The following is a 17,983-nucleotide window of genomic DNA, read 5'->3' as shown; positions in this document are numbered from 1 at the left end:
AAAGAACCATAAATGGAGACAAGTCTGGAGGCATAAAACCTAAGAAAGAAAACAGGAGCTAGAGACTCAAGCATCACAAACAGAATACAGGACATGGAAAAGAGACTCACTGGCACAGAAGATAAAACAGAAGAAATTAATGCACAAGTAAAAAAAAAAAACAAATTTAAAAAGGTTTTCACTGAGAACATCTACGAAATGTAGGACACTCTGAAAAGACTAAAACTACGAATAATAGGGAGAGCTAAGGTTGAATGTTCCCAGAAGTAATTCCCATAAAACATCCCTAATATAATCATAGAAAAGAAAAACCCTAACCCCTCACAAAAATGAGATGGCTGTACACAAACAAGAACCTTAGAGAACTCCAAATAGCTTGGACCAGAAAATATAAAGTCCTTCTGATGTATAATAATCAAAACATTACATGTATAGAACAAAGAAAAAATATTAAGTGCTTCAAGGGGAAAGGCCAAGTAACATAGAAAGGCAGACTTCTCTGAATAGCACCTGACTTCTTATCAGAGACTCTATAAGCCAGAAGATAATGGACAAGTATTATGCAGACATTAGGAGACAACAGATGTCAGACCAGACTGTTATACACAGCAAGCCATGCAATCACCATAGATGAAGAAACCAAGATGTTTTATGACAGAACCAAATTTAAACAATGTATTTCTAGTAATCCAGGCCTACAAGAGGATACTAGAAGGAAACCTCCAACATGAGGGAAACTACATCCAAGGACACAAAAGAAAATAATCATCAAACAAAAAAAAACCAAACAAGTTATGCGCATACACACACACACACATACACAGTAACACCATAAATATCAAAATAACAAGAACAAACAATCATTGGTTATTATTATCTCTCAAAATCAATTCACAAACAAACAGACACAGGCTAAGAGGGTGGGATGTGTAAAGAGGGTCCATTAGTCTGCCACACACAAGAAACACTCCTCAGCAACAAAGACAGACACTGCCTTAGAGTAAAGGGCTGGGAAAAGCTTGCTCAAGCAAACAGAAGCAAGAAACAAGCTGGAGTAGCCATTTTAACATTTAGTAAGATAAACTTTCACTTCCAAGCAACCAAAAGCAATACAAAAGGGAAATACACTTTGATTTTTCATCAAAGGAAAAGTCCACCAAGATGACATCTCAATTCTAAACATCTATTCTCCAAATGCAAGCAAGGGTAATCACATTCATGGAAGAAGTATTACTGAATCTCACACATCAAACCTTACACCATGAAAGTGTACAGCACACTCTAACAAATGGAAAGGTCATAAAGACAAACTAAACTGAGAAACAATGAAATTGAATAGATGATATGAACCAAATCAACATAATAGACATTATAGAACTCTTCACCAAAACATGGCTCAGCACTGCATAGAATCCTCGCCAAAATTGACTATAAAATTGGACACAAAACAAACCTGAACACATCCAAGAAGATTGCATCTTATCAGATCCCCATGGACTAAGGCTGGACTTAAACAACAACAGAAACAGCAGAAAGCCCACACACTCATGGAAACTGTACAACTCCCTACACTCAATGAAAATTTATCAGGAAAGAAATAAAAAAATTAGAGACTTCCTAGAATGAAGGTGTAACATACTGAATCTTATGGAACACAATGAAAGCAGTGCTAAGAGAAAAGTTCATAGAATTAAAAGCCTTCAGGAAGAAGTTGGAGATGTATTAGCAACTTAATATCACACCTGAAAGTTCTAGAACAAAAAGAAGCAAACACACAAAAGAGGAGTAAATGGCAAGGAATAGTTGAACTTGGGGCTGAAATCAATCAATTAGATACAAAGGGAACAATACAAAGAATCAACAAAACAAGGCACAGTTCATGGAGAAAAGCCACAAGATAGACAAACATTTAGCAAAAATAATAAAAAAGGCAGAGAGACAATACCCAAATTAACAAAATCCAAAATGAAAAGGGAGAAATAAGACCAGAAACTGAGGAAATTAAAAGAAAATTATTAGGACCTATTTCAAAAGACTGTGCTCCTCAAAACTCTAAAAAAATTATATTAAATGGATGATTTACTAGACCACTTGCTAAAGGTAAATCAAGATCGAGTAACCTATCTAAATAGTCCTATAACCTATAAGGAAATAGAAGCAGTTATTCAAAGACACCCACCCCCCAATAAAAACAGCCCAGGGGCAGATAGTTTTTGAGAACCCCATACAACTTTCAAAGAAGAGATAATATTAATACTCCTCAGAATAGAAACAGAAGGAACACTCCCAGATTCATTTTATGAGTTCAAAGTTACACTAATACATAAGCCACACAAAGACTCAACAGAAAGAAACAGCACATGCAAGACAGAATATTTAGAAAGTGGAACAATCTGGGGAAGACCCTTGAGGACATTGGTACAGGGGGAAAGTTCCTGAACAGAACACCAATAGCTTATGCTCTAAGATCAAGAATTGACAAATGGGACCTCATAAAATTACAAAGTTTCTGTAAGGCAAAGGACACCATCAAAAGGACAAATCGGCAACCAACAAATTAGGAAAAGATCTTCACCAATCCTACATCAGATAGAGGGCTAATATCCAATATATATAAAGAACTCAAGAAGTTAGATTCCAGAAAACCAAACAACCCTATTAAAAAATGGGGTACAGAGTTAAACAAAGAATTCTCACCTGAAGAACTTCGGATGGCAGAGAAGCATCTTAAAAAATGCTCAATTTCATTAGTCATTAGGGAAATGCAAATCAAAACAACCCTGAGATTTCACCTTACACCAGTCAGAATGGCTAAGATTAAAAATTCAGGAGACAGCAGGTGTTGGAGAGGGTGTGGAGAAAGAGGAACACTCCTCCACTGCTGGTGGGGTTGCAAATTGGTACAACCACTCTGGAAATCAGTCTGGCGGTTCCTCTGAAAACTGGGCACCTCACTTCCAGAAGATCCTGCTATACCACTCCTGGGCATATACCCAGAGGATTCCCCACCATGTAATAAGGATACATGCTCTACTATGTTCATAGCAGCCCTATTTATAATTGCCAGATGCTGGAAAGAACCCAGGTATCCCTCAACAGAAGAGTAGATGCAAAAAATGTGGTATATCTACACAATGGAGTACTATTCAGCCATTAGAAACAATGAATTCATGAAATTCTTAGGCAAATGGATGGAGCTGGAGAACATCATACTAAGTGAGGTAACCCAGACTCAAAAGGTGAATCATGGTATGCATTCACTAATAAGTGGATATTAATCTAGAAAACTGGAACACCCAAAACATAATCCACACATCAAATGAGGTACAAGAAGAAAGGAGGAGTGGCCCCTTGTTCTGGAAAGACTCAGTGAAGCAGTATTCGGCAAAACCAGAACGGGGAAGTGAGAAGGGGTGGGTGGGAGGATGGGGGGAGAGAGGGGTTCTTTCGGACTTTCGGGGAGTGGGGGGCTAGAAAAGGGGGGATCATTTGAAATGTAAATAAAAAATATATCAAATAAAAAAATTAAAAAAAAAGAAAGTGGAACAATCTTGCATTACAGGAAGGATTGCAAACTTATACAATCAGTTTGGAAACCAATCTGAAATTTCTTCAGAAAATTGGAAATATTTCTTCCTGAAGACTCAGCTAGACCACTCCTGGGCAAATAACCAAAATATGCTCCACTATACTACAAGGGCACTTACTCAACTATGTTCAATGCAGCTATATTACTAATAGCCAGAAACAAACCAGATGTCCCTCAACTGAAGAATGGATACAAAAATGGTATATTTACTCAAGGTATCAAAAATGGGACATTTATTCAGATATTGAAAACAAGGGCATAATAAAAATTTCATTTCCAAATGGATGGAAATAGAAAATATTCTGAGTGAATTAACCCAGACTCAAAAGAACATGCATCGTATGAACTCATTTTTGTTAGCCATAAAGGTCACGATACCAATGATACACCTCAAATAGTGAAAGATGTTAAACAAGAAGGGAGCGTGAGGAAGGAAGAAGAGAGGCTACCATGGAAGGGTAATAACCTGCAGGATGAAGAAACAGAGCAGCCATGTAAAGGGGCGAAGGAAAAGCAGAGAAGTGGGCTACTCCAGTTGAACAAGAGCAGCCAAATCGGAACAGAGAAATGGAGTTATCTGTGGGAGGGAGATTCTAACAGCATGGAGGGTAGGCAGTTGTGCAGCATAAACCATACTGCTTAAAGCATACTAAAATATAAGGCTGTGTGTGTGTGCCTTTCATTCGGGAACATAAGTGGTCTAAGGTGGGAAGGAACCCTGCAATTCATTAAAGTATTTATAATACAATAGCCTACAGTGGGGATATGAAATCAGAAATGGAAATATCCTATAGCCAGGCAAGGCTCTCAGTGGAGGAATTAGGACTTCAACCCACCCACAGCCCTTTTGACTCAAAATTTGTCCTGTTGTACACATGGCTCTAGCTGTATATGTAGTAGAGGATTGCCTAAGGAATCAATGGGAGAAGAGGTCCTTGGTCTTATGAAGGCTTGATAGAGTCCCCAGGGTAGAGAAGTTGAGGGAGAGGAGGTGGGAGCAGAGTGGGTGGATGAACACCCTCACAGAAACAGGGGGAGGGAGGATGGAATAGGGAGTTTCTGGGAGGGGGGAAACCAGGAAAGGAGATAACATTTGAAATGTAAGTAAAGAAAATATCCAGTTAAAAGCATAAAAATACCTTTCCTGTCTAAAAGAAATGCAGGGACAAAGGATGAAGCAAAAACTAAGTGAAGGCCCAACTTGAGGTCCATCCCATGTCAAAACACCTGTCTCTGACACTATTAGTGATACTCTGTTGTGCTTGCAGGCAGGAGCCCAGCATAACTGTCCTCTGAGAGGCTCCACCCAGCAGCTGACTGAAATAGAAGCAGATACCTACATCCAAACACTGGATGAAGTTCCAGGACCCTTATGGAAAAGTTGGAGGAAGAATAGAACCCTACATGGGATAGGAATTCTACAGGAACTCTTAGAGAGTCAACTAACCTGGACTCTTAGGAGCTCTCAGAGACTGAATCAACAACAAAAGAGCATACATTGGCTGGACTAAGGCCCCTGGCACATATAAACCTGTGTGGTTCAGTCTACAGTGGGTCACCCAACAACTAGAGCAGAGGCTGTTGCCTAAAGTTATTGTCTGTCTGTGAAATCCATTCCACAAAAGGGCTCCCTTGCCTAGCCTCAGTGGGAGAGGATGCACCTAACCTTCCAGAGATTCACAGCACCAGGGTAAGGGAATATGCTCAGGGCCTCACCATCTCAGAGGAGAAAGGGAAGGGAGATAATGGGATGGATTCTGTTAGGGGGCACCTGGAGCAGCAACACTTGGGATATGATTAAATACAAACATCATATAAATGTAAAAAATAAAATAATATTTGTTTTCAATATCCTATGCAATAAATAATTACCTTTTTAATGAAACAGGTTTCTCTTTGTTTATCCTGGCTAGCGTATGTCTGTTTGATCCTATGTCCTCAAATTCACAGAGATCTACATGCCTCTGTCTCCTGTGTACTAGGGTTAATAAATAAGTTTTACCTGCACCACCACTGGCAGGTAAAACTTATTTTTAAAATGAAAATTCTATTATACAGTTAAAGACTAAGGCCTTGTAGATACTAAGAAACTACTTGATCATGAAAGTAATCATATGAATACAAAAGTTTCTACTAAATAATGAACTTTACGAACAATATAATGTCTGTATACAGTTAAATTTTCTGCAAGCATCTATACTTTGCCAAGCAATCCTAAAAAATTAGATGATTTTTTTTGTTTGTTATTTTTCAATATAGGGTTTCTCTGTATAGCCCTGACTATCCTGGAACTCACTCTGCAGACCAGGCTGGCCTCAAACTCAGAAATCTGCCTCCCTCTGCCTCCCAAGTGCTGGAATTAAAGGCATGTGCCACCACCTCCTGGCCTAGATGATTCTTTAAAACATTTTTAATTAGATGTTTTCTTTATTTACATTTTAAATGTTATCCCCTTTCCTTGTATCCCCATCAAAAAAAAAAAAAGCCCTATCCCATGCTCTCTTCCCCTGCTCACCAACCCACCCACTCCCACTTCCCTGTCCTGGTATTCCCCTACACTGAGACATCAAGCCTTCTCAGGACCAAGAGCATCTCACTGATGTCTGATATTTTCTTAGGAATTATGTTTACTTAATAGTGTAAACAATAATTTTAAACTGAATATGTAGATGACTTATTTTGACAAGTCTGTAAAACAAATTGCTGTAAATGAAGACAAACTTTCATGGAAAATGTACATTGAAAATACAGCTCACCACGTAAAAAAGCACACTGAAAGATAACTATATTAACCTGTGAAATTGCAGAGATTTTTGCCAAATTTTCCTCTAGTTGCACTCTGGATTTTTCTTCAATCTCTTGCTTTAACATTTCTGCCTCTCTGCGGTCTATCATATTCATTGATCTGTGACTTTCAAGGATTAATAATTCCTGTTTGAGCTTCTCCTCTCTGTCTTTAGGCATTTTGCATTTCTCCTGGATGTCTGTCACAGCTAAGAAGTTCTGTTGCAGAGACTGGGATTTGTTTTCAAGCCCCTCATAGTTCAATAACACTTGGTTTAGCTTTCTTGTGGCAAGATCAATCTGCATCAAGAAATTAATACTGCTTATAGATGAAAAAGTTGACAGGAAATAATTTTTATTTTTTATTTTTTATTTTCTATATTCTTTGTTTATATTCCAAATGATTTCCCCTTTCCCGCTTCCCTCCTCCCCATAAGTCCCATAAGCCCTCTTCCCTCCACCTATTTCCCAATCAACCCCTCCCACTTCTCTGACCTGGTAATCCCCTACATTGCTGCATCAAGCCTTGATAGGAAATAAATTTAAGACTTAAACCATAATCAGGAGAGAAAGTGAACTTCAAAGTTGAAGAATGTACTTGCCTCCAAACTTGGCAAAGTAAGTTTGATCCCCAGAACCCACATGGCAGGAAGGAGGGAACTCATTCCCACTTGTTCTCCTCTCCTTTCACATGCAAACCATTATACATGCATGTCATAACATGTGTATGCAAACCTGTATACCCTGAGAGAATAATGTATTCACTATTCTTTTAAGAATAAGCTTTGATTAAAACACAGTTTAGTCAAGCTCTGTAATACTGAAATATGAACAGCTTCATTTTCAGTCTTCTCCTGGGTAAAATAAATGTGTCTTTTCAATATAAAAAATTTGAGAAAAGGAGCATGCCATGGTTGTCTCTGGAGGGGCGCCACCAGAGCCTTACAAATACAGAGGCAGATGCTACCAACCAACTATTGGACTGGGCACAGGGTCCCCAATGTTGGACCTGAAGGATGGTCCAGAGGAGCTGAAGGGGTTTACAGCACCATGGGAAGAACAATGATTTTGGCCACCCAGATGCCCCAAGACTCCCAGGGACTGAACCATCAACCAAGGGACACACAAGGTTCCAGCAAAAAATGTGGCAGAGGAAGGCCTTGTTGAGCATCAGTGAGAGGAATGGTCCTTGGTCATGTAAAGATTCAACAGAGACTCCAACAAAGGGAAACTGAGGGGGTGGAGGTGGGAGTGTGTTTGGTGGAGGGTCATATACATGGAGACAGGGGAAGCAGGAGGAGGGGGGGGAGGGATATTAGGGGAGGGGGATATTGGGAAAGGTTTTACCATTGGCAATGTAAAGGAAGATGATATTCAACAAAAAAAGAATTTGAGAATATGTTCTCTATTTTCTGATATACTTAATACAGCTTATTATATTTATTTCTAGCTCATTTATTGGCAAAGGCAATAACATGTTATGTTGGACCACATAATTTTCATATCATACAAAATGACTTTTAATATTGGAAATTCAGTCTACTGCCTTGACTGTCTTTGACATATTACCTCAATTTCATGACTTTCAAAGTTTCTACAATATAGTATTGTCTTCTTGAAGTAAGTTAAACTATTTATTCTGTGATCCTTGTGTTGACATGTTAAGTGTATTATGCTTCCATACTATCTTGACAAAAAGTAAATGCAGAAATTTAAGAGAATGGAGAATCTGTAGCTTGATACGTGATTTAGGATTGATTCAAGTGTATACAACCAGGTTTAATTTATTGTTGTTGGAAAACGGTTTCACTATATAGCTTTGGCTAGCTAGAACTTGACAGGCAGACAAAGCTGACCTCAAGCTCACAAACATCCCCCTATATCTGCCTCCTTAGTGCTGGAATCAAAGGCATATGCCACCTTCCCATAGACCTGGCATTAAGTCACAGCCAAGTGTAAAGACAGAAGTAAATGTATAGCATATATATGTGAGTAGAAAAAGACTCAATTACTTCTGGTTATAAAACTTTTACAATTCTTTGTTTCATGGGTAAAATAACTGAAAGCATTATAGTAACTAGTTTTTCACTCTGAAACCAAGTAAAACATACCTTTTGTTTTAGTGTAGTAATTTCATCAGTTTCAGATTGATTAGCATTTAAATCTTCAGGACAAGTAAACTTTCCATGTTCTTGTTCATTTGAGTTCTTTTGTCTCATTTTAGAAATGTTCTTCATGCTGGGGAAAATGATCAGAGAGAGAGACAGAGACAGAGACAGAGAGAGAAACACACACACACACACACACACACACACAGAGAGAGAGAGAGAGAGAGAGAGAGAGAGTTTTTAAAATTTATTTGAACGATGGGGCTTCTACTTGCCCATGCTGTCTCCAAACAAGCTATGTGGCTGCAGACAATAGTGAAGTCTAGTTCTTCTTGCCTCCACCTCCCATGAACTCAGATCACAGGCATATATCACTATGCCCATCTCCTAAAGTATAATTATGTAATCATTTTATAACACAGGATAGATTTATTACATAAAGGAAGCACGTGTATAAATTTTTCAAACCTGCAAATCCCAGGGGCACATGCTATTCTGGTTTGTTTTAGTATTCAAAACACAGAAAAAACATGAAGATTGGTGGTGTGGGAAGAGAGGATCTGGGAAGAGTTGGTTGAGGGAAAAGAATGTAAACAAAATAATGCTATGTGAAATTCTTATATTAGTTGGTTGTTTTGATATTTATTTTTATTTTATTGATAGAGAGAAAGGGGAAATTCCATCTAACTGTTGTCTGCAAAAACTGATTATAGCTGAAATATAACTACCATAGTAAAATGTTGAAGAGAGTATTCCATTCAAATAGTACTAAGATTCAAGCAGGCGTTTCTACCCTAATATCTGATAAAAATAAACTTCTAACAAAAATTAACAAAAATAGATAAAGTAAGAAAACTCTTTCTGTGCTCAAAGCACTGGTGGACCTATAACGCAAGCACAGTGAGATTAGTGGTTAAATTAGGGAAAGAGGTCCAGCTAATGAGTTGGGAAAATGACATGATAGTATACATAAGAGTTATAAAATTCTACTGGATAAATTCTACCAATAATAAATTCAGAAGTGTGGCAGGATACAGAATAAACCTGCACAAATCAATAGCTCCTTTATACACCAACAACAAATGTAAGAGAAAGAGATCATGGATACATTCCCATTCACAGTAGCCTCAAAGGAAATGAAATGTCTCAGAATAATCCTAACCAGGTAGAAGGATATTCACAATTAAGTCCTTAAAATTCTGAAGAAATAGACAGAAAAGACATTTGGAAATGGAAAGACTTCACATGGTCGTGAATTGGTAGAATCAAATTGTGAAAATTACCATTCTACAAAAAGCTATTAAGTATTCAATGCAATCCCCATCAAAATAATCTTTTCCTTTACAAAAAGAAAATGGAAACTATATAGTACCAAAAACATTTGAGCAAAAAACACAATGCTGGAGGAATTGCTTTCCAGAGCCCAACCAAGATAAATTATCAAGGCACAGTAATACAACTAATATGGTTTTCCCACAAAAATAGATACATGGAAAGAATCTGAGAGTTGAACATATGTACATGTAACGCCAGCCACTTAATATCTGACAAAGATACGAAAATCATAAACTGGAGAAAAGAAAGCATTTTCAACAAATGATGCTGGGAAAATGAGATGTCCACATGTAGAACTAAAAATCAGACCTGTATCTGTGCAAATGTACAAGGATTAACTCCAAATGGGTCAAAGATTTATCTGAAATATATAAAGTTTCTTTAATATATATATATAAGAAATCCCGAAGAATACAAAAGCCAATAATGAGGAAAAGCAAAAAACACTTAAAGAAATACAGGAGAACTTTGGTCAACAGGCAGAGGTCATGAAAGAGGAAACACAAAAATCTCTTAAAGAATTACAGGAAAGCACAAACAAGCAAGTGAAGGAGCTAAGCAAAACCATCCAGGATCTAAAATCAGAAGTAGAAACAACTAAGAAAACTCAAAGGGAGACAACTTTGGAGATAGAAAGCCTTAGGAAGAAATCAGGGGACATAGATGCAAATATCAACAACAGAATACACGAGATAGAAGAAAGAATCTCAGATGCTGAAGATACCATAGAAACCATGGACTCAACAGTTAAAGAAAATGCAAAATGCAAAAAGCTTGTATCCCAAAATATCCAGGAAATCCAGGACACAATGAGAAGACCAAACCTAAGGATTATAGGCATAGATGAGAGTGAAGATTTACAACTTAAAGGGCCAGCAAATATGTTCAATAAAATTATGGAAGAAAACTTCCCTAACCTAAAGAGAGAGATGCCCATGAATATACAAGAAGCCTACAGAACTCCAAACAGACTGGACCAGAACAGAAATACCTCCTGTCACATAATAATCAAAACACCAAATGTACTAAACAAAGAAAGAATATTAAAGGCAGTAAGAGAAAAAGGCCAAGTAACATATAAAGGAAGACCTATCAGAATCACAGCAGACCTTTCACCTGAGACTATGAAGGCTAGAAGATCCTGGGCAGATCTCATGCAGACTCTAAGAGAACACAAATGCCAGCCAAAACTACTATATCCAGCAAAACTCTCAATCACCATAGATGGAGAAACTAAGATATTCCATGACAAAACCAAGTTTACCCAATATCTATCCACAAACCCAGCCCTACAAAGGATAGTAGGAAGAAAACACCAATACAAGGAGGGAAACATCACCCTGGAAAAAGCAAGATAGTAACCTTTCATCAAATCCAAAAGAAGTTAACCAATCAAATTTAAAAAATAACGTCAAAAATGACAGGAAGTAACAATCACTATTCCTTAATATCTCTTAACATCAACGGAGTCAATGCCCCAATAAAAAGACATAGAATAACTGACTGGATACGTAAGCAGGACCCTACATTTTGCTGCTTACAGGAAACACACCTCAGGGTCAAAGACAAACACTACCTTAGAGTAAAAGGCTGGAAGACAATTTTACAAGCAAATGGTCTCAGGAAACAAGCTGGAGTAGTCATTTTAATATCAGATAAAATTGACTTTCAACCCAAAGTCAACAAAAGAGACTCTGAGGGACACTTCTTGCTGGTCAAAGGAAAAATACAACAAGAAGAACTCTCAATCCTAAACATCTATGCTCCAAATGCAAGGGCACCTTCTTTCGTAAAAGAAACTTTATTAAAACTCAAAGCACACATTGCACCTAACACAATAACTGTGGGTGACTTCAACACTGCACTTTCCTCAATGGACCGATCAGGAAAACAGAAACTAAACAGGGACACAATGAAACTAATTGAAGCTTTGGACCAATTAGATTTAACAGATATATATAGAGCATTCTATCCTAAAGCAAAAGAATATACCTTTTTCTCAGCATCCCATGGTACCTTCTCCAAAATTGACCATATAATTGGTCACAAGACAGACCTCAACAAATATAAGAAGATCGAACTAATTCCATGCCTCCTATCAGATCACTATGGAGTAAAAGTGGTCTTTAATAGCAACAAAAACAACAGAAAACCCACATACACGTGGAAACTGAACAATACTCTACTCAATGATACCTTGGTCAAGGAAGAAATAAAGAAAGAAATTAAAGACTTTTTAGAACACAATGAAAATGAAGACACAACATACCCAAATCTATGGAACACAATGAAAGCAGTGCTAAGAGGAAAACTCATAGCCCTGAGTGCCTCCAAAAAGAAAATGGAGAGAGCATACATTACCAGCTTAATGACACACCTGAAAGTCCTGGAACAAAAAGAAGCTATTTCACCCAGGAGGAGTAGAAGGCAGGAAATCATCAAACTCAGGGCCGAAATCAATCAAGTAGAACCAAAGAGAACCATACAAAGAATCAACCAAACCAGGAGCTGGTTCTTTGAGAAAATCAACAAGATAGATAAACCCTTAGCCAGACTGACCAAAGGGCACAGAGAAAGTATCCAAATTAACAAACTTAGAAATGAAAAGGGAGATATAACAATGGAAACTGAGGAAATCCAAAAAATCATCAGATCCTACTACAAGAGCCTGTACTCGACACAACTGGAGAATCTGGAGGAAATGGACAATTTCCTTGACAGATACCAAATACCAAAATTAAATCAGGACCAAATAGATCATCTAAACAGTCCCATAACGCCTAAAGAAATGGAAGGAGACATAGAAAGTCTTCCAACCAAAAAAAGCACAGGACCAGATGGTTTCAATGCAGAATTCTGTCAGACCTTCAAAGAAGAGTTAACACCAATACTCTTCAAACTATTCCACAAAATAGAAACAGAAGGAACACTACCCAATTCCTTCTATGAAGCCACAATTACGCTGAAACCAAAACCACACAAAGATCCAACAAAGAAAGAGAACTTCAGATCAATTTCCCTTATGTACATCGATGCAAAAATACTCAATAAAATTCTTGCCAACCGAATCCAAGAACACATCAAAATGATCATCCACCATGATCAAGTAGGCTTTATCCCGGGAATGCAGGGTTGTTTCAATATACGGAAATCCATCAATGCAATCCACTACATAAACAAACTCAAAGAAAAAAACCACATGGTCATTTCATTGGATGCTGAAAAAGCATTTGACAAAATTCAGCATCCTTTCATGCTTAAAGTCTTGGAAAGAACAGGAATTCAAGGCCCATACCTAAACATAGTAAAAGCAATATACAGCAAACCAGTAGCAAGCATCAAACTAAATGGAGAGAAACTTGAAGCAATCCCACTAAAATCAGGGACTAGACAGGGCTGCCCCCTTTCTCCGTATCTTTTCAATATTGTACTTGAGGTACTAGCTCAGGCAATTTGACAACATAAGGAGGTCAAAGGGATACAAAGTGGAAAGGAAGAAGTCAAACTGTCATTATTTGCAGATGACATGATAGTCTACCTAAGTGACCCAAGAAACTCCACTAGAGAACTCCTACAGCTGATAAACAACTTCAGCAAAGTGGCATGTTATAAAATCAACTCAAGCAAATCAGTGGCCTTCCTATACTCAAAGGATAAGCAGGCTGAGAAAGAAATTAGGGAAATGACCCCCTTCACAATAGCCACAAACAGTATAAAGTATCTTGGGGTGACTCTTACCAAACATGTGAAAGATCTGTATGACAAGAACTTCAAGACTCTGAAGAAGGAAATGGAAGAAGACCTCAAAAAATGGGAAAATCTCCCATGCTCATGGATCGGTAGAATCAATATAGTTAAAATGGCCATTTTGCCAAAAGCAATATACAGATTCAATGCAATACCCATCAAAATCCCAACTCAATTCTTCACAGAGTTAGAAAGAGCAATTATCAAATTCATCTGGAATAACAAAAAACTCAGGATAGCTAAAACTATTCTCAGCAACAAAAGAAAGTCTGGGGGAATCAGTATCCCTGACCTCAAGCAATACTACAGAGCAATAGTGTTAAAAACTGCATGGTATTGGTACAGTGACAGGCAGGAGGATCAATGGAACAGGATTGAAGATCCAGAAATGAACCCACAAACCTATGGCCACTTGATCCTTGACAAAGAGGCTGAAAACATACAATGGAAAAAAGATAGCCTTTTCAACAAATGGTGCTGGTTCAACTGGAGGTCAGCATGCAGAAGAATGGGAATTGATCCATCCTTGTCTCCTTGTACTAAGCTCAAATCCAAATGGATCAAGGACCTCCACATAAAGCCAGACACTCTGAAGCTAATAGAAAAGAAACTGGGGAAGACCCTTGAGGACATCGGTACAGGGAGAAAGTTTGAACAGAACACCAATAGCGTATGCTCTAAGAGCAAGAATTGACAAATGGGACCTCATAAAATTACAAAGTTTCTGTAAGGCAAAGGACACCATCAAGAGGACAAATCGGCAACCAACAAATTGGGAAAAGATCTTCACCAATCCTACATCAGATAGAGGGCTAATATCGAATATATATAAAGAACTCAAGAAGTTAGACTCCAGAAAACCAAACAACCCTATTAAAAATGGGGTACAGAGTTAAACAAAGAATTCTCACCTGGAGAACTTCGGATGGCAGAGAAGCATCTTAAAAAATGCTCAACTTCATTAGTCATTAGGGAAATGCAAATCAAAACAACCCTGAGATTTCACCTTACACCAGTCAGAATGGCTAAGATTAAAAATTCAGGAGACAGCAGGTGTTGGAGAAGATGTGGAGAAAGGGGAACACTCCTCCACTGCTGGTGGGGTTGCAAATTGGTACAACCACTCTGGAAATCATTCTGGCGGTTCCTCCAAAAACTGGGCACCTCACTTCCAGAAGATCCTGCTATACCACTCCTGGGCATATACCCAGAGGATTCCCCACCATGTAATAAGGATACATGCTCTACTATGTTCATAGCAGCCCTATTTATAATTGCCAGATGCTGTAAAGAACCAAGGTATCCCTCAACAGAAGAGTGGATGCAAAAAATGTGGTATATCTACACAATGGAGTACTATTCAGCCATTAGAAACAATGAATTCATGAAATTCTTAGGCAAATGGATGGAGCTAGAGAACATCATACTAAGTGAGGTAACCCAGACTCAAAAGGTGAATCATGGTACGCACTCACTAATAAGTGGATATTAACCTAGAAAACTGGAATACCCAAAACATAATCCACACATCAAATGAGGTACAAGAAGAAAGGAGGAGTGGCCCCTTGTTCTGGAAAGACTCAGTGAAGCAGTATTTGGCAAAACCAGAACGGGGAAGTGGGAAGGGGTGGGTAGGAGGACAGGGGGAGAGAAGGGGGCTTACGGGACTTTCAGGGAGTGGGGGGCTAGAAAGGGGGAAATCATTTGAAATGTAAATAAAAAATATATCGAATAAAACAAAACAATATATATATATAGGTTTAGGAGAAGAATTTATGCATAGGACTTCATTGGGGAAGGTGGTTTGAAAAAAACCACCAAGGGAAGAGGGGACTTGCTTTAAGATATTGTCTTATAGCTAAAATGGAGTTATGTTGCACAAAGTCCAGAGACCATCACAGAAAAGAAAGAAAGAATGTAGGAGGAAAAAGAGGAGATCTATTTACTGCCATCTTCTGGTCACTTCAGTCATTACAATCAAGGATGACTAGGCAAAACTCAATTAATGATCAGGGAGAGGGAAAGAGTTTATGGAGTCTCACCCTTCCCTTGTGAACTACTGGCATGCATGATGCTGGGAGAGTAATCATTGCTTTCAGCTGTCTATCCATGGGCGTGCCAACCAGGCTACCCACCAATGGTCATAATTAAACTCAGTGGGTCACGAAACAAAACAAGAAAGTGGAATGTAAGGAACAAATCTGTAATAAAGAGTGGGGATTAACAAGAGGTAGGAGAGAAACTAAAGAGAATACAAGGGTTAACAGTGATAAGAATCAATTTATACATTTCTGATATTGTCAAAAAAATTACAACTTGTTCATCAGAACACCCATAGCCGGCATGATTCGAGCTGAAGTGAGATCTGGGCTGTGCTCAACTTACCAAGAGACAGCAACTGGTGAACATATGCACAGTTATTCAAAGTCCTGAGAATGAGAGATGGATACTCAGCTCCAAATAGGAAAGTTACAAAAACAAACTGCCTAAATACACCCAAGGCTCAGACAGCATCAGAGAGGAGTCAGAAGGGAGGTCAGATCAGAGGGTGAGGAGGAGTACTGTGAAATGTTGTCTTCCAGACTTGGCTATCACACTCATGAACTGCCAGTAGACCTACACACAAAAACACTACCCAAAATTTCAGCACCAGTCTAGTAGATTATCTCCAGGCCTGTCTTAATCAGGGTTTCTATTCCTGCACAAACATCATGACCAAGAAGCAAGTTGGAGAGGAAAGGGTTTATTCAGCTTAGAATCCACATTGCTGTTCATCAACAAAGGAATACAGGGATGGAACTCAAGCAGGTCAAGAAGCAAAAGCTGATACAGAGGCCACAGAGGGATGTTTTTTTCTGGCTTGCATCCCCTGGCTTGCTCATCTTGCTTTCTTTTTTTTTTCTGTTTTTTTTTTTTATTCGATATATTTTTTATTTACATTTCAAATGATTTCCCCACTCCCAAAGAGTCCCGTAAGCCCCCTTCTCTCCCCCTGTCCTCCCACCCACCCCTTCCCACTTCCCCGTTCTGGTTTTGCTGAATACTGCTTCATTGAGTCTTTCCAGAACAAGGGGCCACTCTTCCTTTCTTCTTGTACCTCATTTGATGTGTGGATTATGTTTTGGGTAATCTAGGTTTCTAGGTTAATATCCACTTATTAGTGAGTGCATACCATGATTCACCTTTCTTATAGAACCCAGGACTACCAGACCAGGGATGGCACCACCCACAAGGGCCCTCCCACCTTGATCACCAACCAAGAAAATGCACCACAGCTGGATCTCATGAAGGTACTTTCCCAACTGAAGCTCCTTTCTCTGTGATAACTCCAGCCTATGTCAAGTTTATACATAAAATCAGCCACTACAATTGTCCCCTTGTCAACCTGACATACAAACAAATCACCATTAAGCCTCAACCCCTAGTTTCTTATTCATCCCCAAGACCAAAACAACTTTAAAAGTCCCACAGTCTGTACATATTAAAAGTTTAATCCTTTTTTAAAAATCCAATCTCTTTTAAAATCCAAAGTCATTGTACAACTAAAATCTTTTAACTGTGGGCTCAATTAAAATACTTTATTCCTTCAAGAGGGCACAGTCACAATCAAAAACAAAATCAAACTCCAATCGTCCCATTGTTGAGATCCACTCAAGATCTTCTAGGGTCCTCCAAGGGCTTGGGTCACTACTCAAGACCTGTCCTTTGTAGCACACAGCTTGTCTTCTAGGCTCCAGATGCCTGTACCCCACTGCTACTAATGTTATTGGAGATCATCTCATGGTACTGACATCTCCAAAACACTTCTTCCCCTGTAACTAGACTTCACCAATAGCCTCTCATAAGTTTTTCTCTTCATAGACAAGCCTCAGCTCCTTTGAATTACCCCTTCAGTCCTGGGCCATCAATTGCAAGTGAGAAGGCACCTTTCACCAATGACTTTCCACTGTCTCTCACAGTGCTGAGCCTCAGCTGCTCTTCATGACCCCTTCATGCCTTCAAAACCAGCACTACCTTGGGTGACTCATATACATTACCAAGGCCAACCACAGTACAAGGTACAGCATTGACTATCTATGGGACACAGCCTCTGTGCTCTCAGAAAACTCTTCTCAATTGATTTCACCTCAGTGATGCTGGTCTCTTCTTCATCACCACTAATTTTGTAGTTCCAGCTAACCAGCATTGATAGTCCCAGTAACACAAAGGCATTCTTCCATAGTTCTGTTATCATGTTAATCACAGCAAATTCTTCAGTCCCAGCTAACCAAAACCACAGAATCATCACAATCAAATAGCAATGACCTTGATAAGAGTCTTTAACCTTCCCTCTGAAATTTCACAAGCTGGGCCTCCATCTTCTGCACTGTTCTCAACATTATCTTACACAACATCATCTTCCTACAAAACATCCCACGAG

At 38.7% G+C, this 17,983-nt stretch overlaps 2 protein-coding genes across 3 annotated transcripts in view; both read right to left on the bottom strand.

Annotated features, from left to right (window-relative positions):
* The window catches only part of LOC127665124 (uncharacterized), a 565,077-nt gene that overhangs the window by 353,678 nt on the left and 193,416 nt on the right, over window positions 1-17,983 (bottom strand). The window contains exons 2-3 of the mRNA XM_052157542.1: window positions 8,485-8,611; window positions 6,383-6,673 (exon numbers count right to left, since the gene is read on the bottom strand). Of these exons, the coding sequence (XP_052013502.1) occupies window positions 6,383-6,673; window positions 8,485-8,610 (417 nt within the window). The 5' untranslated portion in view covers window position 8,611. The remainder of the gene's footprint in view (window positions 1-6,382; window positions 6,674-8,484; window positions 8,612-17,983) is intronic.
* LOC127665123 (ankyrin repeat domain-containing protein 26-like) overlaps window positions 1-17,983 on the bottom strand; it is a 484,272-nt gene that overhangs the window by 334,785 nt on the left and 131,504 nt on the right. The gene's annotated exons all lie outside the window — the stretch shown is intronic.

This window comes from Apodemus sylvaticus, chromosome 14, assembly GCF_947179515.1.
Source record: "Apodemus sylvaticus chromosome 14, mApoSyl1.1, whole genome shotgun sequence".
NCBI classification, from domain to species: domain Eukaryota; kingdom Metazoa; phylum Chordata; class Mammalia; order Rodentia; family Muridae; genus Apodemus; species Apodemus sylvaticus.
The sequence above is the reverse complement of the archived record's forward strand: the minus strand, read 5'-3'. Positions and strand labels throughout refer to the sequence as shown.